The 21455-nt window shown below is 43.3% G+C and overlaps 2 protein-coding genes across 3 annotated transcripts; one reads left to right on the plus strand and one right to left on the minus strand.

Annotated features, from left to right (window-relative positions):
• The first annotated feature begins 1601 nt into the window (after positions 1 to 1601).
• Positions 1602 to 11606, plus strand: kpnb3 (karyopherin (importin) beta 3). The gene is made up of 26 exons (XM_074627520.1): positions 1602 to 1766; positions 3563 to 3643; positions 4368 to 4560; positions 4650 to 4752; positions 4855 to 4951; positions 5043 to 5147; positions 6171 to 6293; positions 6380 to 6500; positions 6590 to 6677; positions 6760 to 6866; positions 6951 to 7075; positions 7159 to 7248; positions 7331 to 7504; positions 7602 to 7820; positions 7908 to 7991; positions 8082 to 8214; positions 8329 to 8450; positions 8618 to 8714; positions 8814 to 8986; positions 9068 to 9179; positions 9297 to 9352; positions 9443 to 9565; positions 9653 to 9872; positions 9966 to 10194; positions 10284 to 10425; positions 10514 to 11606. Exons 1-26 carry the CDS (start codon positions 1686 to 1688, stop codon positions 10598 to 10600), a joined length of 3285 nt encoding a protein of 1094 aa, XP_074483621.1. The 5' UTR covers positions 1602 to 1685; the 3' UTR covers positions 10601 to 11606.
• Positions 11607 to 12744: 1138 nt separating this feature from the next.
• On the minus strand, positions 12745 to 21412 carry atg13 (ATG13 autophagy related 13 homolog (S. cerevisiae)). 2 transcript variants are annotated; one of them, XM_074627521.1, is made up of 18 exons: positions 21235 to 21405; positions 18997 to 19077; positions 18576 to 18656; positions 18320 to 18439; positions 18135 to 18181; positions 17346 to 17486; positions 17200 to 17240; positions 16897 to 16993; positions 16692 to 16799; positions 16282 to 16372; positions 15997 to 16095; positions 15619 to 15696; positions 14927 to 15039; positions 14675 to 14816; positions 14441 to 14518; positions 14241 to 14348; positions 13975 to 14103; positions 12745 to 13872 (listed from the first exon to the last, which is right to left on the minus strand). In XM_074627521.1, exons 2-18 carry the CDS (start codon positions 19063 to 19065, stop codon positions 13795 to 13797), a joined length of 1620 nt encoding a protein of 539 aa, XP_074483622.1. In that variant the 5' UTR covers positions 19066 to 19077; positions 21235 to 21405; the 3' UTR covers positions 12745 to 13794. The 2 variants fall into 2 exon arrangements, with proteins under 2 accessions (XP_074483622.1, XP_074483623.1); XM_074627522.1 differs by lacking the exon at positions 15997 to 16095 and having other exon boundaries at positions 21235 to 21412.
• Between the last annotated feature and the right edge of the window lie 43 nt (positions 21413 to 21455).

Here is a 21455-nt window from a genome sequence, read left to right on the forward strand (position 1 = left end):
TCAAACTAAAAGCTTTATTTAATACAGTGTGAACTGCTATATTTTTTAATATATATTATATTATTATATTTGTTGCTGATATTACTATATTGTAGTTTAAAACTACAATTTTTCAATTAAGCAACAGTCTATTTCTTCTGAGGACTTCTTTATAGTTTAGTTCTACAAGTGCAATTGGTGGGTAGTTTATAGGCTGATTCCAGTATTTTAAAGTTAATACAGTATATTTACCCCTTACCCTTTATATCACATTTATTTTACATGTGAAATAACACAAACCTAGGTTATATTTTTCTGTAAGGGTAAATTTAAATTCTGTATTTATTTTTTTATTATTATTTTTCTTCTCTACATTTATTTAATTAATTAATTAATTAATTTAAGGTTTCTATCTTACCACCATGAACTATACTACTGTAGTACTTATTACTTTTAATTCTAACTAACCAAGTAAATTATTTTAAAAATTACTTTTATATTATTTTTTCTGTAACTTTACCTCTAGGGGTGGGAAGAAGGCTGCACCTGTCTCTGTGTGGGAGTGGGAGGCGATGTGTATATTTATGAATGTACAAATGTTAAATGTAAGATATCATTTTTCTTTTTGTATTATGGCACCGGTGTTATGTTTTGTTATGTTTGTTATGCTATGTTTGGAAAAAAAAGGAATAAAAAGAATTTCCCCCCCAAAAAAATCTGTATTTCTCCATCCAAATGTAATTTGTGGCAGTGGAGAGGGTTTTGTGGTGGTGGGATATAAGATTTATAGAAAATAAAACTGAACAGTTTACTTAATAAATTAAATATTACAAATACTTTTGTATATAATATATATATTTTGTATTTATAAAAATTCCTGGCCACAACTACACGTTTATTTTTTTTATATATATACCTGTACTTTATTTTTTCCCTTTTTTTTTGAGGTTGTTTCCATACATGCAATCCACAGCTGGCAATTACAACAGCCTACAAACCAATCCTTAAGTAGTTGAGCTTATAGATGAACTCATCAAGTACACTAGAGAAAACAACCTCAACATTCAAAATTGAAACAAAACCAAGAAAAGAAATAACAATAATAATAATAATGATAAAAAGAAATAATAGTTAAAAAAACAACAATAATAATACAAAAATAAGAGACTATAACTACACTTTTAAAGTCATTTTTAGCTCACCATTACTTTTTCTATGAAGTATTCAGATTACTTTATGTACCAATTCCACAGTGTGTAAATACTCTATTACAAGTTAAAGTACTAAAATGTACAGTACTTCCCTTTGAAATGTAGTGAAGTAGACGTCTAAAGTAACATACAATGGAAATAGTCAATGAAGTACTTAAGTACAGTACTTGAGTAAATGTACTTAGTTACTGCTTCTATTCTGGCTAGCACTGATGTAGTCATTTTCCCGCGCTTTTGGTAATTCATTATGAGAAAACCGGATGAACGTTTTCACATTTCCGTGTCAAATCCAACCAATAGAAAGCGAGGAGCCAATGTGAGCCAATGAGGTGCGTCTGACGCAGCTCTCTCGTCCAATGAGCGTTGAGGAGAGTCGATAAGCCCAGCCAATGGGCGGGCAGCAGCATTGTGTGAGGTGAAGCTGAGTCTGCCGGGCTCATTTCGCCGCTCCTCCACCCGGCTGCTCTCTCTCTCGATCTCTGGATCCTCAGCGCAATGGCGGACCAGCAGCAGCAGTTCTACCTCCTGCTGGGCAACCTCATGAGCCCTGACAACACCGTGAGGAAGCAATCAGAGGTGAGGAAGACGAAACAACGCTGATTTAACCGGGTGACAAGTAGAAAGCGGCGGAGATCAGTCGGAGTTAGCCGCCTAGCAACCGACGTCAGGGCTCGGGGAGCCCACGTGCACTGTGAAGCCGACAGTTACTAGTCAGCTAATGCTAACTAACTGCCTTGTTGCGTAGTTACCAGGTGGATCATGTTTACCACGCTGCTGCTACTCCAGTCGTGACACCATGTGGTTGTTTGTGTCACACTCAGTTATTTGGAAGTGCTGTTTTGTTGGCGTCCAATCCTCAAATTCCTCCCAGCTGACAGTGAAGCTAGCCGGCTAAGCTAGGTAGGAGAGTAACAGGAAGTAGCATGGAGCTAACGAGCTTGTTGCTAGTTAGCTATGAAGCTAGGAAGCTAGCTCTGATCACAGTGCTAAGCGATTAGAGACATTAAACACATGTTGTGTTGTATAATGATCAACAAAGCATTGTTACAGATGGAGTCATTCAGAGAGATATGCTAGCTTGAGCAATGGCCTCAAGTCATTACATCTAAAAGTCACAACCCTGCTGTTCGTCTGGTTTGATGTTGAATTATCTCAGTTACACGTCACTGATCAATCCTCTCACTGGATTAGTTCCTAGAGGATTTGTTTGGGCTGAGTCTAGCTGGCCTATTCACTTTCACCCCCACCACGATTAGCCCTCTAGCAGAGCATTGTTGCCCACAGTTCACCTCTCTGAGTCTTATCACTGTCAGTCAGCGTTTTTCTTTTATAAAAGCCACAGACTGTCTGTCGCGATACTAAGCTCATTGGAATTCATCCTGTTATAGAAACTCTCCCTCTCTGTCTTGCACACACACAATAGGGAATTGATCCATCTGTAGAGGACTTTAAACCCAGATATTAACAGCTACAGCTACTAAACATGTGAGTGATCCCCTAGTTCACCCCCCATTCAATACATGGCGAGCCATGAAGTACAATATTGTTGCAGTCACAAGTTGTGAAAGTGGTTTACAGTTTCTATGTAAATGTGTTCAGTAATCAGGTTTCTCTCCACACCACACTGTTGCCACAATGATGCTCCTCCCTGTCCCTGTCTTTATCATGCTGATGTGTACTAGTTGTGTTTTAATTACTTACATGATCTGGTGTTTTCCCCTGGAGCACACACAACCCAAGGATCCTCTGCATCCTGCATAGAACACCATGTGTGTTTTGCATTTCTTTTGTGGCTTTAACAAAGCAGCTTAAGAGTATCCACTTTGCGGCTGCTTCTCCTCATCTATTCTTGCCTTGCTCGAAGAGTGTCCAAATCCAGACTGTAGCTGGTTCACAAAAAGTCTTCCAGTGTGGCCTGTGGGGAAGCTTTAATGTGAGGCAGCCTCGTGGTGTTTTGCAGTATATGAACTCGTCATTTAAGCTTCTGATAAGCGAGGCAGAGCAGAACGGAAAACCACAAACCATTGATTCACGCATTACACATCTAAAAATAGCTTCGTCCAACGACTTTAAAAGTTCTACTTAATTGTTATCATGATATACAGCTCTTAAGTGTACGTTCTTACCACACTGAATAAAATGTCTGGCCTACAGGAGAAACAGATTACAGTACAAGCCAAAGTCATAAACGCTTTTGAATAACCACACCCATCCATAAAGATGAATTAAATGATGAACTCAACGTGGAATTACAGGCATGTGCAAAAATGTAATTTCTTTGTGACGGCAGCAAAGTGACACTCGGGGCTAAAATTATGCATCTGTAAGGCATGTCTGACCGTACCGCTGCTGTCCATTCATTTTGTTCGCAGGAGACCTATGACACCATCCTTGGCCAGAACAAGATCACATTCCTGCTGCAGGCCATCAGAGATGCATCTGCTGCAGAGGAGGTTTGTACACTTTGACGCTGACATATCTGTGGCGTGTTTAGTTATTACTTTTAGCCTTATTCGGGGGGAAAGCTACAAAACAAGTTAAGCTTTTGTCTTTCGACACCTGCCAGCCAATTAGAAGCCACTATTAAAGGTCATGTCATAACAGGAAGGAAGAACATTTCAGGGAAAGTTCATGTGATTTCCCATCATGTTTTCATTTCACCACAATGACAATCATGTCTGCGTTACTTTGAAAAGGTGTCACATTGACAGCATTTAAAGAATGCGGCCCGGCCACCACATGTTGGCTCTCGCCGCGGCCTGACACCCGGACTCGTCGTGAGTCACGGTTTTGGCATTTGGGCAGTTATGTTTTGTCCGAGTCCAGCAGCTGCTTGCTCCCTCATGCTCCCTCTCCTTTTCTTTACCTCGGGGTTGATATTTTTAGAGTCTTGAAATGGGAGCAGGCAGAGCGGTGCTCGGCCCAGGGAGAGTGACTCTGCCTTTCTGAGATGCTGCAGGTTTTGTCAGTGTTTTTAGAGTTGCCATTGACTCTAAACATTTCAGTTTATTCAACTAAATGCCTGCCAAAATAAATCCAAAGAAGTTGTTGTATAAACCGGTTTATAATGGGATCTAAGGAATACTAGAAAAGTCGCTCTGCCTGACTAAACCAGAAAGGAACAGTCTGGTGTTTCTGATGACATGATGTTGAAAACCAAACGTTTCGTCCGCTCAGGTCAAACAGATGGCGGCGGTGCTGCTGCGGCGGCTTCTGTCGTCGTCCTTCGAGGAGATCTACCCGGGCCTGACAGTGGAGATGCAGACGGTCATCAAGACGGAGCTGCTGACCAGCATCCAGCAGGAGACCTCGCCGAACATCCGCAAGAAGGTCTGCGACATCGCGGCCGAGCTCACCCGCAACCTCATCGGTAACGCTCCTCTTAACGTTTATCTCATCCTCTCGCTGTGTAATTTGATTGAGACAAACATTAATGTTTGATTGTGACGTTTCATCCAGACGATGATGGGAATAACCAGTGGCCAGAGGTGCTCAAGTTCCTGTTTGACTCTGTCAACTCTGACAGCGTTAACCTGCGAGAATCTGCCCTGCACATATTCTGGTGAGCTTCATCCCAAATCTCTCATTTAGGCCACGATAAAGTCAAACTGCTCGCATGTTGTGACAGAAGTGGCTGACAGTTGTGTGTATTTGGCCTCTTTAGGAACTTCCCAGGAATCTTCGGCAACCAGCAGCAGCATTATATGGAGGTTATCAAGCGCATGCTCGTCCAGTGCATGCAGGACCAGGCAAACCCACAGGTAAGATCCCACGAGACGATGGTGATTTTGGGGAAGTTAATTTTCTGATTATGTGACTTATTTTGAATTTTTTTTTCAAATCATCCTTCAGATTCGCACCCTGGCGGCTCGGGCTGCAGCCTCCTTTGTTCTGTCGAACGAGAGCAACACGGTGCTGCTGAAGCACTTCTCCGACCTGCTGCCAGGCATCCTGCAGGTAAGAGATTAATTCCGAGTCAGTTTGTAGGGCTGCATTACGTTGACCTTTATACGACACAATGACCTCTCCATTAGGGCCCAGACACACCAAGCTGACATCAGAGAACTAGTGGCGACAAAGGCCACCAGTTGCATCGCCTCATGTCGCCTTTGTCTTGGCCAGGAAGTTGCATTTGAACACACCGCAAAGACAACAGCCAATGGCCAGTTAGCAAGTACTTCATTCAAAAAGGGAAACTGGAAGGACTGCAGATATACAAGCCGTCGTCATGATACGTACATGAAACAAAGCGCCACTCTCACTCACCACTTGGCTTCATGTCGTTGAAAATATCCGTGTATGGGAATGATCAGATGAGATGAAGATGAAAAATGAGAAGAGCCTTCTGTGTTTATCCTCTTGACTTTACTCGTTTGCTTGATATCCTCATGTCCGTTTCTCTTCTTGTGTACTGATTTGTTTAAGCTAAACAGCCAGTCAGAGTGATTTCTCTCTCAGACGGGCTCCGCAACATGCTGAATCGGCCAAAATGAGCAGACTAGAGCCGACGGGGCGGGACACACGGCAAAAACTAAGCAGACAAACGCTCACCCAAACTGTCCGTTGTCGTGGTGTGTCAGGGCCTTTAGTTGCGGAGGCTATGTGTTTTGCATTTTGCGTGATGCCTGCATGTAATCCGTGCACCAGTAATGGCTTTTAAGCAGTCAGTGGAAGTTTCTACACGAGCCTCTTGAGACCCATATGACTGATGCATATGCATTAGCTGCTGCTAGCTCGGATCATACACTAAGAGGTCCAGGTGAAAGTGACAGCCCGTTTGACTTATAGAGCTGTTTTGCGGGGGTCTTGTTACTACTCTCTGTTATGTTCATAACTCTATAAAGTCAATATGTGGAGAGTAAATAAGGAAATGCATCGGCAAAGATGCTGGTAGGTGGAGGTTAAGCCCTTCCACTGTGCTGAATTGCCCAATGAATGTATTTGTGACACTTAACCGCAGCTTCTGTTGTTTTTAATCAGGCGGTGAACGAGTCGTGCTACCAGGCGGACGACTCTGTGCTCAAGTCCTTAGTGGAGATCGCGGACACGGCGCCCAAATACCTGCGGCCCAACCTGGAGGCCACCCTGCAGCTCTGTATGAAGGTGAGTCAGAGAGCGCCCGGATGCAAAATATACTTCACGGTTGTCACAAACGTTTTAGCTCCTAACGCGTCGCCTCGTCTCCTCAGCTGTGTGCCGACACCAACCTGACGAACATGCAGAGGCAGTTGGCGCTGGAGGTCATCGTCACCTTATCGGAGACGGCGGCGGCCATGCTGAGGAAACACACGGCCATCGTGGCTCAGAGTGGTGAGGATTTGGCTCGGCATCAATTGAGTGTTCCCCCTCCATAAAGAAGTAGAGCAGACGGTTGTAATATGTGTGCGTCGTGTCCTCAGTGCCCCAGATGCTGGCTATGATGGTGGACCTGGAGGAGGATGAAGAGTGGGCCATGGCTGACGAGCTGGAGGACGATGACTTTGACAGGTGAGGCCTGGTTCATCACCACCGAGACGCGCGTTTATATAAAAGTCTTCAAAGGTTTAAAAATGTGTTCATCGCCCTCCAGTAACGCCGTGGCCGGGGAGAGCGCCCTCGACAGGATCGCCTGCGGTCTGGGAGGAAAGATCATTCTGCCCATGATCAAGCAGCACATCATGCAGATGCTGCAGAACCGTAAGTAAACCTGCTGACGATGGACGTTTTTAATTCATCAACGTGAAATACGAGATCAACCCAGTGCGTTTCTGTCGTCGCCAGCTGACTGGAAGTACCGCCACGCCGGCCTGATGGCGCTGTCGGCCATCGGCGAGGGCTGCCACCAGCAGATGGAGGCCATCCTGCAAGAGATCGTCAGCTTCGTCCTCCTCTTCTGCTCCGATCCCGTAAGAAACGTTATTGTCGTAATACAAAGATGCAGCACATCGTCAGCTCAGGGTGCTTAACTTCACTTTCTTTACTTCATCAGCACCCAAGGGTACGCTACGCCGCCTGCAACGCTATCGGACAAATGGCCACCGACTTCGCCCCGACCTTCCAAAAGAAATTCCACGACAAGGTAACTAATAATCCGTTCATTCTAATTCTACTACTACTGTGAGCTAAGAAGACTCTGACCCTGCCATCCTCTTCTCCTCCAGGTGATCTCAGCCCTGCTTCAGACCATGGAGGACCAGAGTAACCCTCGGGTGCAGGCGCACGCCGCCGCCGCCCTCATCAACTTCACAGAGGACTGCCCCAAATCCCTGCTGATCCCGTATCTGGACAGCCTGGTGCAGCACCTTCACGTCATCATGGTGGCCAAGCTGCAAGAGGTACAAATGAATCTCCACACTTGTCGCCCCCGCTAACACGCTACCCTCTTGTTATTTCATGTCTTAACCGTGTCCTCTTCTCTCTCTCTACTCCCAGTTGATCCAGAAGGGAACCAAACTGGTCCTGGAGCAGGTGGTGACGTCCATCGCCTCGGTGGCCGACACGGCCGAGGAGAAGTTCGTGCCGTACTACGACCTGTTCATGCCGTCGCTCAAGCACATCGTGGAGAACGCCGTGCAGAAGGAGCTGCGGCTGCTCCGCGGCAAGACCATCGAGTGCATCAGCCTCATCGGCCTCGCCGTCGGCAAGGAGAAGGTACACGCCCGCACGGGATGTGACACTATCCAGATCTTTAAATTAAAAGATGGCTGGCATCTTAACATCTTTCTGTTCTGTTACCAGTTCATGCCGGACGCCTCCGCCGTCATGCAGCTGCTCCTCAAAACCCAGACGGACTTCAACGACCTGGAGGATGACGACCCTCAGGTGCGAAGACTTGAACAGAACTTTTCCTTTAGATCACCGTTTGCAATATAGTCGACCTGTCGTCACACGTTTTGTCGCTTGTGTTTTTAGATCTCGTACATGATCTCAGCCTGGGCCCGGATGTGTAAGATCCTGGGGAAGGAGTTCCAGCAGTACCTGCCGGTGGTGATGGGTCCCCTGATGAAGACGGCCTCCATCAAGCCGGAGGTGGCCCTGCTCGACAGTAAGTAACGCGACAGTTAAAGGTTCCTTTCTACATGCAAAAGCAGCGGGCATTAAGTGCAAAAACAAAATGAAAGAAGCAGTATTTGAATATGTTCATCTCTTTGTCTCGCAGCCCAGGACATGGAGAACATATCGGAGGACGACGGCTGGGAGTTTGTCAACCTGGGAGACCAGCAGAGTTTCGGCATCAAGACGGCCGGCCTGGAGGAGAAGGCCACCGCCTGCCAGATGTTGGTGAGTAAAACAAATCGGCACTGAGATGCATGAATGTCCCGCCAAACTGTCCGTATCCTGAGGGGGTCTGAGCACCAGATGGAAGCATTGATGTAAAGCCATTGTTTATCTCCATCTAGATTGAGGTCATTCCCTGTTAGTGAGCCGCTCTGTGTTGTTTTTCCCAGGTGTGTTATGCCAAAGAGCTGAAGGAGGGCTTTGTGGAGTACACAGAGCAGGTGGTGAAGCTGATGGTTCCTCTACTCAAGTTTTACTTCCATGACGATATCCTTTTTATTGGCTTCTGACCTTTTTGTGAGCTGTAAATGGTGGCATATGTGTGTGTACGAAAGAACGAGGAGGCGTTTCCTTAACTCGTCTCACGTGTGCGGGTGGCCGCCGCCGAGTCCATGCCGCTGCTGCTGGAGTGCGCGCAGGTGCGAGGACCGGAGTACCTCACCCAGATGTGGCACTTCATGTGCGACGCGCTCATCAAGGCCATCGGCACCGAGCCGGACTCCGACGTCCTGTCGGAGATCATGCACTCTTTCGCCAAGGTAACTTTGTTTTAAGCGTTTTCCGTTGTAATTCAGGAAAGCGGGTCCAGTCTCTGACCCTGACTGTTTTCTGTTCTGAAGTGCATCGAGTTGATGGGAGACGGCTGTCTGAACAACGAGCATTTCGAGGAGCTGGGCGGCATCTTGAAAGGAAAACTGGAGGAGCATTTTAAGAACCAGGAGCTCAGACACGGTGAGACTTCATTACAACCACAGAACGAGTTTTACACGTTGAAACAAATCTCCCGTATCTCCGTCAATACAAGGAAAAGTGTGTTTTATACATAAAACTCTTCTTTGTCCTTCACAGCCAAGAGAGAGGATGAAGACTACGATGAGCAGGTGGAGGAGTCGTTACAAGACGAGGTAAATAGTTTCTTCTGAGTAAAGGAGTTGTTATGTAAACCAAAATATAATGCACGTCCTCATTTGTCCTCATCTTTTCTTCTTCTGCAGGATGAGAACGACGTGTACATCCTGACCAAAGTGTCGGACATCCTGCACTCGGTGTTCAGTAGCTACAAAGAGAAGGTGCTGCCGTGGTTCGAGCAGCTGCTGCAGCTCATCGTCCAGCTAATAGTAAGCACTTCCTCAGCAACGAACGAATGAATCGGTATATCTGCAGTCATGTTATCCGATGAAAACGCTTGTCTCGCTTGTCTTTAGTGTCCCACCAGGCCGTGGGCGGACAGACAGTGGGGCCTGTGCATCTTCGACGACGTGGTGGAGCACTGCAGCCCCGCCTCCTTCAAATACGCAGAGGTCTTCCTGCCGCCGATGTTGCAGTCACTGTGCGACACGAGCCCCGAGGTCCGGCAGGCGGCCGCGTACGGCGTCGGCGTCATGGCTCAGTACGGAGGAGAGAGCTACCGCCCGTTCTGTACAGGTACGGCCCGGTGGCGCTGGTCTTTACTTGTGGTGGTGTTGTTGTTATTGTTGCTTTTAGTCAACTAGATGTGTCTGTTTGCGTGTGATCCAGAGGCCATCCCGCTGCTGGTCAGAGTCATCCAGGCAGCCGACTCGCGCTCCAAGGAGAACGTCAACGCCACGGAGAACTGCATCTCCGCCGTCGGAAAGGTCATGCGGTTTCGACCGGAGTGCGTGAACGTCAACGAGATCCTCCCCCACTGGCTCAACTGGCTACCGCTCAACGAGGACAAAGAGGAGGCCGTCCACACGTTTGACTTCCTGTGTGACCTCATTGAAAGGTAGAACCACCTCCTGTGGAAAATTATGATTTCTGTTAAACCACAACTCGTACAAACATCTAATTTTCCCCCCCGTCTTCCCTCCACAGCAACAACCCCATCGTCCTCGGACCAGACAACGCCAACCTTCCTAAAATTTTCCTCATCATCGCAGACGGAGTTGCAAACGAGTCGGTCAAGAACGAAGACCCGTGCAGCAAACGGCTGGCAAACGTCATCCGCCAAGTACAGGTGAGTCTTACTGCCTTTAGGATCACAAACTGTCGACTGTTTGAAAGCAAAGATGTTCAGAGGTTGACCCTTGTGTCGTGTCCCGCAGGTGTCGGCAGGGTTATGGACGCAGTGTGTCTCGACGCTGAACGAGACGCAGCAGAAAGCCATACAGGACCTACTGAATACTGCCTGAGCCCGAAACCCCGGTCACCTCCCCGCTCTTTTAAAAAAAAGCCCATGAAGAAAAGTCGAGCTCCTGGATCTCCTCCATCCACTCCCTCTTCTTCCTCCTGCTCTGACCGCCACCCTGACACCCCACGCCATTACCCAACTCCGCCTACATTCAGCCGACTGGTGGGGGAGCAGGTTGGATCCGTATGACAATGGAGGACATTGGCCATCCACCGAAAAAGACGTTCACCCCCGTATCCAAGGACGTGGGAGTAAAGTGTCCCGTCTCATCCCGGTCTTCTATCTGGACGTTTTTGTTTCCAACCATTCCCTGACGTTTGACTCGCCGCGCCCAGAAGGGACTCATTCTCCACGCCGCCCAACACAAACTCATTGGACAGTCAGGCTCAGAGGGGGCCACAGTGGGGGGAAATGGGGACAGGACATTCTAGTGGACTGAGCAATCGAATGAGGTGGAAAATGCACACTTGGGCGATCACTGCCTGTCTCCTGTGAATTTATTTTTTTGTATTTTTATTTCTTGTTCCGTGTTCCCCAGCGTTACCTGGGAGGAAACGGCCTCTTTGTCTGCCTCAGCTCAGAGGGCAACGTTTCAAAAAGTAACGGCATGTTAAGTGGCTAACTCTTAGAAAGAAAAAAAAAAAACATATAGTTAGGAGATTTCCATCATCGTTGTCTGGGAGCGTTGATTAAAAGCAGCTTTTCCTCCATAGCCTTCCAGATAGCTGTTCACAGGAAAACCAGTGTGAAGATGAAATGTTTTTTTGTGCTTAACGGTTCTCGGCCCTTTAGGTAGCAGCAGCGTAACGAGTAAGGGGCTCCTCGGAAAAAGAGGCACAATAATCTGTAGTTTGGTCGCGGCCAAGTTGGAGGAACATGAATTGTAGAGTATCTGTAAAATGCGTGTTACCATACTCTTAACTTTATGGTTTTGACCCTTTGCAGCCCTGCAGGTATGTGATGGAATACCACAAACTACCAACAATAAAATTCCATTTGAGAAGTTCTTTCATTTGATTTATTAAAATACACGATGTCTCGCCGAGAACTGGATTAGATCTATACCACGCTCATATCTGTCCCTTAAGTGTTTATCCTTAAATGAACCATACAGCCTATTCAATTACAGTTAAGTTCCTGTCTGATCTGCAAAGCTAGTAATTTAAATGTGAAAACAATACACCTTATTAATCTTAGTACGTTGTTTTTAAAGCATTTAACGTCTTTTTATTCAGTTTGAATCTCCTAAATTGTGTGCTTCAACAGCCTGGGTTAAAACTTTCTAACAATAAGTATTTCTGTGCTTAACAGGACATAACTAATGAATGTGCTAATTAGCCTACTGAAAAGATGATCTTATTAGTAGGCTACGTAAACACCCTTAAACTTAGAACGGTAGCAGGTTATTTAAATAAAAACAGTGATTTTTTAACAGCGTGAGTGATACCGTTGATGAATAGGAATAAACTCTTATTAGAACTCATTTTTAATTACTAATCTAAATAATGAAAGGGCCAGATTGAGGTTGTTAAGGGCCGCCAATTGAATAGGCCTGCCATACAGATTGTAAACAGACGGCGAGCTCAAAAGTGCCTACATGCAGCTCTAAAAGGTCAATAATTTACATATTGTATTTTTAATTGGTACAAAAACAATAATGTAAAGACCCAGTGATTTTAATTTAATCTGCAACTATTTTGATAATTAATTGACATAATTTTTATTGCAAAAATGGCAGAAAATGCTGTTTTCAACCTTTCAAATATGGACATATCTTTGTTTTTTTTTTACTAAACAAGACATTTAAAGACATCACATTGGACTTTGAGAAACTGGGATGGACATTTTTCACTATTTTCTGACTTTATAGACCAAACAATCAGTCTAGAAATTAATTGGCAGATTAATCGATAATGAAAGACTCCTGGAAGTCACTGGACGTTATAGGTTTTTAGTCGTTTCCAGTCTGTTAAACTAATCGCCTGATGGCTATAAGGTGTTTTAAAATCAAGCCTTTGACATTATCCACATCATCATTTCCACTTTGAAAACCACTGCTCTAGAAAACCTTACACATACCAGTTTGTGTGATAAATGGTGTACACGCCATCATTTCTGTGGCTCCAGTCATTAGACAGACCTCAGTTTCAACAGAGCAGCCATGCTTTATTAGGACATCTAGACCAACAGCAAAGAAACGTTTAAATTAAAGCTTTCAACCAAACTGACAGTCATGGATGGTGACCCCGGCCCCCTTCTGTAGACAGCTGGAAATGTGTTTATCCCACTTTTTACAAAACCCCCCAAAATATACACATGCGTGTTGTAAATCCACTCCGCTGCCAGTCTGTCAGGTAGCTACAACTACTGCAGTATAACACTAGAAAACTGGCAACGGAGTGGAGCTACACAACAAGTAGCTTCAGCGTGGAAAAATGTTTTTTTTCTGTACACGTATGGACATCATTTAATTCACTTTAAATTCCATTGGGGCCATTTGTTGACATTGACAGTTTAAATCCCCAGACCAGCTGGGAACACCTGGCTAGGGTAACTTCCAAGTTGCCTTTTGAGCAACCCGCAACTGCTTCTGATACAAGACTGTCAATCGTGAGACTGTGAATGAGGACTTAATTAGGTCTTGTTTCCTCTGTAAGGCTATGTGCAATTTAATTTGCTAAGACCAGCTTTTCAAGATTTCAGCCTTGAAGAAAGAGAGTATTGGTTTGATTTCTAGAGTCACTGATCTTTCACCTTCTAGCTCGGACATGATCAGGAAGGCCGTGATGTATGTAGAGGAAGTACTAGTAGTGTTCAGTGTGCGTGCAGGTAGTCTGTCCGTGAATTGCATGGCTGTCTAGAGAGACAGAATTGATTGAAATCCTGATTAAACACTGACGGCGTGAGCAGATTCGTGCCACATAGAAAATAAAGACTTTTTTAAGTTAACACTACCAGACCAGAGAAGGGGTGTTCAGAGGAGATGATACAGTATTTACAGTGATCTGTACAAGCGAAGGTGAAGGTGAATGAGCCTGACGGGAAGGGAAGAGAGGAAGATGTCAGAAAATGAGGAGCTTCACATTAAAATACGGTATTAAACGACTACAGAGTCTGCTTCTCCCTTTCATTCTGGGTTTTTCTGTTTCACTTGCCACCATCCATTTAGTCTTTTTCCTCACATGTCGTCCTCTTCTATTGGAGCATGTCCACGAAAGCGTCAAACTCGTCGATGTTTTTCTCATAAACGGCCAGTTTCTCCGGCAGCGAGTCCTGCGAACGATACAAAAAAATAGAAATCACTGTTAAGACTAACAGACATTCAGTTTTTAAAAACGTCTTTATCATCAGAGTGAAGAACAAGAAGCGTGTTACCAGGTCATCGGCCATCGACTGGGCGCTGATGTGTAGCGAGAGGCTGGCCAGCTGAGGGGGGTTTTGAAACTCTCTGTAGAAAGTGCCCAGATCCATCGGCAACAAGTCGTCTTTAGAGAAGGCTGGACGCTGCGCACAGACAGATACAGAGAATTATCACTTGTTCCACTGGCGATAACACGTTGTATTTGTTGTTTTCTATACCCCTAGTGGAAGGCCTGGACAACAGGGAGCGGGCAGAAGAGAATAGAGCAATAATTACGTACAAAGTCGACCATGACGAAGTCGTCCTGCGGCCCCGATCCCTCTGAGCCCTGAGAGTGGAGGCTGGCCTGCAGGGGTGACGGGCAAGGAGGAGAGTCTGGAGGCTGCACCTGAAATCACACACAGAGAATATCCCAGCTGTAGAAAACGTGTCAACCTTAATGTGCATGTGCAATGACATCATCTTCATCCTAATAGTTACCATGGGATCGTTCTCCTCGGAGTCCAGGCCTCGAGGAGCAAATGCAGCGAACGGCAGGTCCAGACTGGCTGCTGTTATCTACACACACAAACGGCTAAATTCAGTATTTACACTACAAAGCAATCGTAAGACGGTTACCTACTTCAGCAGGATGGACTCGGTTACAAAACGCAGGAGATAAACAACAAAGTTTACATGTTTCACGTCATTCAGTCACAGTATATTTGATTTTACCGGTGTGTTGGATTTATTGACAAAGGCTCCGATCTTCCTCGTGAACGCGTTGAGAGACTCCACGGGGTCAGAGGGAGAAGCGCTCCTCCTCACTTCAGCCCTCCTTCTTTCTCCACTGTGCGTCAGGCCGTCATCGTCACCGCTGAGAAGAGAGAAGTTATTGTTAAGATACTGATACATACATATTTGCTACTGTAATATTTCTCTCATGCCAGTTAACACTATACAGAAGTGACGTCAGGAGAGAGTTACCTGCTGCCAGGCGTGTTGGCGGCGTGCTCCGCTGTCAGATGAGCATCAGCTCCATGAGGAGGCTGGGTGGGAACCAACACAACCCCTCCGTGCTCCTTCCCAGCATGCAACGCCTGAGATGGAAGAACAGAGCAGAGTTATGGTACGTGTCCACAGGGGCGTTTTTGGACGCGAGGGATCGCCTTCGCTTCCCAGCATTGGACGCTTAACGGGCTCATTTGGAAACTTTTTTCTCTTAAATTACAAAAACTGTTCACTGAAATATGTTTCTGAAAACATTTCACGCAAGAAATAAGCCACGCAGTTGCTGAATTTGTCTTTATTTTAGATCGACAGCGGTCAGTTTAAAGGTTTCTCAGGAGTCTCCAGAGGCGGCGAGTCGCGCCGGACGCTCCTGATTTGCATAAAGTAGCCTAAACCTCAACTTTAAAGCAAATTAGGAGCGGCAAACGTGACGCCCCGTCTCTCGAATCTCGCCGCCGCGCTACCAGAATGCACTGCACGGCTGCTTACATAGACAATGAATGGGAAGCGTGGAAAGAACGGATCCTGTGGACACGTACCATTATAGTAGACGGAGTAGAAATCTGTGATTTAAAATGACATGTACTGTGGAATTTTACCAATATTGCCCAACAGCTATATCTGTATGTATCAATGTATACAGATCTGGAAGTGACTGGGTGTATCACCTGGTTTGCAGCATGGTGATGAAGCTCAGCAGCTCCTGCTGGAGCTGGAGGATGATATGATAACCTGGAAGCATACAGCTAGAGAGACAGACAGAAAGAAGAGGGAATATTAATCACACACGTCAGAGTTGTGCTCTCGAGATGGGTCAAAGATGAACAGGGTTTACTATACATGTGATGGAGACGATAAAACGTCACGATGAAACAACAGTGCGTAAAGCTCTGCTCTGAAGCAAGTGATGAAAAGTTACACAGTCAAAAGGGACGATGTAAAAATGATGCATGAACACACACACCAAAACAAATGAGAAATCTGTTTTTAAGTTTCGAGGTGCATCACACACAGTTAGACTCTAACGGTGGCCAGCATTGACTCACAGTGTGAGTGACAAGTCCAGGAGCCAGTGGCAGCGGCAGACTGTCCAGAGGGAGGGGCTTAGACAGTTTAGAGGGCGAAGGACTCAGTGTGCACACACACTGAGATAGCGCAGACACACACACACACACACACAGAGATAAACGTACAATAAAAAGGACAACAGGAAAGAAAAGAGAGAAAAGAGAAAGTGAAATAAAAAGGCAGGTATGAAAATTGAGAGAAGAAGTCACAGCAGGATAAAAGGAAGAGACAGTAAAGAGGAGCGGGTGAGTGTGTCCTCTTACCTGTGACGGTGGGGAGGTGGAGAAGGAGGTGGTGCAGACCTCCTGTGAGTCCTGAACCCCTGGATATCCTCCGTCCTCCTCATCTGGAGCTCTGAACACACACATTATCATTTAGACGTTTTCGACATCCTACTCGGTGCGTTATAAACCGATGGAGAATTGACCTTATTTGTCGTTAAAGTACACTTTAAGGCTTTTCAGGCAACCTAAAATGTTTCTTCATTCAGTAGATGCAGCTGAGTCATGTGTCTAAAAATGCAATCAGAGTCTCGCAGACATTAGTCACCTCCAAAGGATGAATTACATCACCTCGGTTGCTTGTGGCGAGGCGGAGACTCATATGCAGCTGCAGCATCTCTGTGTGTTTGGTGGTGGTTTTAACTTTGAGTGCAGATAATATCAGGATTTACCTGTAGTTGCAGGGGTGTCCCATGGTCGCAGGACGCTGGCTGCCGCAGGGAGGATCCACAAAGTGATCCACGATGATCCCCATGATGGGAGCCGACCGCTCGAACTGCCTGCAGGAGACGACATTTCAACAGTTCACTTTAATGAGCAAATAATAGTCGTCATTGTAAGGAGGCTGTGTTGTTTTACACGTAGTGCGTTAGTTACCTGTTGGACATGAACGCCAGGTTGGTGCGGTAAGCACATGAAAGTGTGACCGTGCCAACGGGGGTGCCGACGACGCCGACACGCACCGTCTGAAAACCTTAAAAACAAAACAACAAACGTCAGTGAACATGCAATTCAGCTAATATAATGCAGTGGATTTGATTACACATGTTAAAATGTATTTATTACACAAGTTAGGGACATTTTGTAATGTCAACAGTAAAATACGTAGGTCTGGGGCTGTTAGACCTGAGTCTTGTTTTCAGTGATTTACGACATGTCAGTAAAGAAGTTTACAGTTACCTTCTCCTAACCCACTCAGCTGGACTTCCCCGAAGTAAATCCTAGACACGAGAGAGACAGAAACAGGTGGTGACGTATGTCATATGATAGATCAAGGGGTGGTGTAGTGTGGCATCTGTTTAACAAGACAGGTAGAGTCCACTCACCTGTATAATATGACATAGTCGTGTCCCTGCTTTCTGGATAGTTTATAGGCGGGTGTTACTCTGGTGATGGCCAGCAGGGACTTCAGAAGGACAGACAGACGGTTGTAGACTGTATATGACACCTTGATGTCCTTATCACACCTACAGAAGAGACAGGCAACACATTGACTCATTTCTATTCATAGCAGCGGGATTATATTTCAATAAATGTCAACATAATAATAGGGTAAAGTGTGCCTACATTACAATTAGGCAACCAATCCAACATAAATATGTTTAGTTCAATATAAAGCCAGAACAACAGCTTTCCTTTAATGGTTTCCTAAAGTGTTATGTCTATGCAGGCAGTAGTTTTCAAACAACAGCAGCACTTCAGAGATGTGATATAGCTACAAAATGTCCCCGACAGAGACAAAGTAAGCCATTTATAACTTAAAACATCTGACGCTCACTGTCAGTAATATCAGCACTTCCCTTACTGAATCTGCTGGCTGTGATTTTATTTTTGTGCTGCTCCGTTGTTTGCTTTGTGTGCTCACAAAAGCTGTACGTTTATTCAGACGGCAACGTTTTGGCAGAGAGAAGCAGTCATCGCAAGTGCTGCACATGATGAGGCGACTATTACAGCACAATATTGGGGTTTGTTACGTCAGATACGGATCTGTGGTCCTCCAAGTTAACGATTTACATACTGTACAACTTCATAGGCGCACAGTTACACTGACAAACTTATTATTTTCCTTCCTTAACCATTTGGCCACTGAAAAAAATAAATAAAAATCCACTCACTTTTCATTCATCTCCAGGCACCATGTCTCTAACTCCATCGAGTCCCCCTGAGTGAGACACAGAAAGATTAACATTAGAGTGGACTGAACAATACATTTATTTTTTGGAAACAAACAGGAGTATATGAGTGCTCTGTTTGCTATTTTAAATGTATAACACTGGTCCCCCGTTGAGGGAGGTTTTACCTCTGACGTCTTCAGGGAGATCTCGACACACATGGAGCGTCCGATGCCTGGAAGTTGGCCCGCCAGTGCCTTCTTGGCTTCATGAGTCACCTCTGGGATGTCTTTGATGGCCAAATTAAACTAGAAGAAATAATAATAACAACCAAAATGATTTGAATCTACACTCAAACACCTTTATAGAGGAAGATCAACAGTCCAAGCCAGCTACGAAGATCTACGGTGAACTGTAAATATAGTCATTTCAACATTATTTTACCCAATCAGAGCCAGTAGGCGACGAGGACGAGCGAGTGCAGATCTTCTCTCCGAGACGCGCTTGGACAATCACCTGGACGGTCTAAAACAGGACATAAGAAATCCTTTACTTCTCAGTAGTAAAGGAGAATCCAGGGTAACAGCAACATAGTTTATGGACAGACATGTTTCTGTTTAATATGTTTAAATGTCATTTTTCAAAAGGAGTGAGCACCACAAATACAGTATATATCCATTGTATTGGTGTGGAGGCAGAAATATCAGTGACAAGCATCTCAAAACTTGGGCAAATACAACCAAAACTGTCTGCATGGGTAGATACCAGTTAGCGGGGCTTCAAAATGTTCCTTCAGAGACCTACAATCACAGACGCTACATTCATATCTTTAGCTGGAAACAGGAGTATCATAGTGGCTTCTTACCTTCAAGGCAAAGAACTTAATGAACTTGTCCAAGTCCTTTTTATCCTGGGGACTCAGGCCACTGTCCATGTTGTCACGAACCTGCATTAAAAGAAATCGAGACAACCAATTAGAGATTAACATACTGTCACTAGTGATTGAAATCCTCTTTTAGCTGTAAAAAAATATTTAGACTATTATGATTATTTTATTTTATTTGTATATTTGTGTGCATTTATTTATTTATATTTATTTTTGTACACTTGTTTTTTTGGAGTGTCCTCGGGGTATTGTCATGGGTGTGGGGTGGGTGGGATATCTGTCAGTCCAAACATGTTTGTGCAGTGGATTGTCAGAGTTGTATTAACAAAATTCAGAAATAAACTGTGTTTAAAAAATAAAAATAAAAAAGAATATTTAGAAGACAATTTGTTAGTTTAAGTAATTAGAATACGTATGGTTCCTGGTCAAGTCAAAAGTTATCCCAGCAGTGAAACATCATGAACACAGACTAATCTTAAAATAATAATATTGTAAAATACTACTTTAGTATTAGTACTAAAATACTAATTTTAAAATAAAAATGAAATGTGAATAAATAATAATAATAAATAAATTTGTGAATATTCACACAATACATTCACTCTAAAAAATTATAATAATAAATAAATTAAAAATAATAATAAATACAAATATAATATTAATAAATAAAAATATGATATTAATAAATAAAAATATGATATTAATAAATAAAAATAAAAATAATAAATTAATTAATAATAATAATAATAAATAAAAATATAATATTAATAAATAAAAATATGATATTAATAAATAAAAATAATAAATAAATTTGTGAATATTGACAATACATTCAGGTACCAAAACAAGCCATTTTGACCCCATATATACAGTACTTTGCTACCTATTACTAACTGGAAGCAATGTATAATACAATGAGAATGCTGCCTTCAGTATTAACAGGAACATAAAGTGTTTTTAACCCTCCATATAGCATCTGTTTATGTTACAAGTTAGCAAGGTAGGCCTCTCAAAATAATAATATTGTAAAAATACTACTTTAGTATTAGTACTAAAATACTAATTTTAAAATACAAATGAAATGTGAATAAATAATAATAATAATAAATAGATTTGTGAATATTCACACAATATTCACTCTAAAAAATAATAATAAATAAATAAAATAATAATAAATACAAATATAATATTAATAAATACAAATATGATATTAACAAATAAAAATAAAAATAATAAATAAATTTGTGAATATTGACAATACATTCAGGGACCAAAACAAGCCATTTTGACCCCATATATACAGTACTTTGTTACCTATTACTAACTGGAAGCAATGTATAATACAATGAGAATGCTGCCTTCAGTATTAACAGGAACATAAAGTGTTTTTAACCCTCCATATAGCATCTGTATGTTACAAGTTAGCAAGGTAGGCCTCTCAAAATAATAATATTGTAAAATACTACTTTAGTATTAGTTCTAAAATACTAATTTTAAAATAAAAATGAAATGTGAATAAATAATAATAATAAATAAATTTGTGAATATTCATACAATAAATTCCCTCTAAAACATTATAATAATAAATACATAATAATAAATACAAATATGATATTAATAAATACAAATATGATATTAATAAATAAAAAAAATACAATTCACTCTCAAAATAATAATATTGTAAAATACTACTTTAGTATTAGTACTAAAATACTAATTTTAAAATACAAATAAAATGTGAATACATGTCAACAACAACATTCAGGGACCAAACCCAAGCCAAATTTGGACCAAAACAAGCCATTTTGACCCCATATATATATAGTACTTTGCTACCTATTACTAACTGGAAGCAATGTATAATACAATGACAATTCTGCCTTCAGTATTAACAGGAACATAAAGTGTTTTTAAGCCTCCATATAGCATCTGTTTGTTACAAGTTAGCAAGGTAGGCCTCCACGTTGACATGAAATTACCCCATTAATATATGGAGGTCCAGTAAAACAGCAGATCACCTCACACGGTACACTACACCACCTAGAAAATCTAAGTGCAATACCTTAATTGCATGTATAATTAGTCACAAAGAGGAGACACACACACACACAGGCTCTGGAGGGGTGACTCACTGGAACAACTAGCCTTAGCATGTGGCTAATGCTAGTTAGCTCACTACCACGCACTTTAACTTCACCACATAACAACATGACTTACATGAGCTTCTCCCTCAGCAATGGAGCATCAATAAAGTACAAGTTAATGTAGTGAAGACGGCGGGAAATGGTGTGTTTTACGAGCATTTACACGCCCAGTTCGGATGTACACAACGTCAACAAGCGACTGTTTCTGTTTATCTTCTCCATGTCGACGTGTTGGCATAGCAGCACTTTCACAACCGCACTTTCGATCATTTTATTTTATTTATTTTTTTGTGT

This window comes from Sebastes fasciatus, chromosome 24 (assembly GCF_043250625.1).
Source record: "Sebastes fasciatus isolate fSebFas1 chromosome 24, fSebFas1.pri, whole genome shotgun sequence".
Taxonomy (NCBI): domain Eukaryota; kingdom Metazoa; phylum Chordata; class Actinopteri; order Perciformes; family Sebastidae; genus Sebastes; species Sebastes fasciatus.

What these genes read in the sequence shown, in the direction of transcription:
- kpnb3 (XM_074627520.1), top strand. Translation starts at nt 1,686, where the DNA reads ATGGCGGACCAGCAGCAGCAGTTCTACCTCCTGCTGGGCAACCTCATG. An exon ending in TCCTCTTCTGCTCCGATCCC is followed by an intron (nt 7,076 to 7,158) that starts GTAAGAAACGTT and finishes TTACTTCATCAG; the next exon opens with CACCCAAGGGTACGCTACGC. An exon ending in CTACCGCCCGTTCTGTACAG is followed by an intron (nt 9,873 to 9,965) that starts GTACGGCCCGGT and finishes CGTGTGATCCAG; the next exon opens with AGGCCATCCCGCTGCTGGTC.
- atg13 (XM_074627521.1), bottom strand. Translation starts at nt 19,065, where the DNA reads ATGGACAGTGGCCTGAGTCCCCAGGATAAAAAGGACTTGGACAAGTTC. An exon ending in GCTGAGTGGGTTAGGAGAAG is followed by an intron (nt 16,994 to 17,199) that starts GTAACTGTAAAC and finishes TTTGTTTTTAAG; the next exon opens with GTTTTCAGACGGTGCGTGTC. An exon ending in CTGGACTTGTCACTCACACT is followed by an intron (nt 15,697 to 15,996) that starts GTGAGTCAATGC and finishes CTGTCTCTCTAG; the next exon opens with CTGTATGCTTCCAGGTTATC.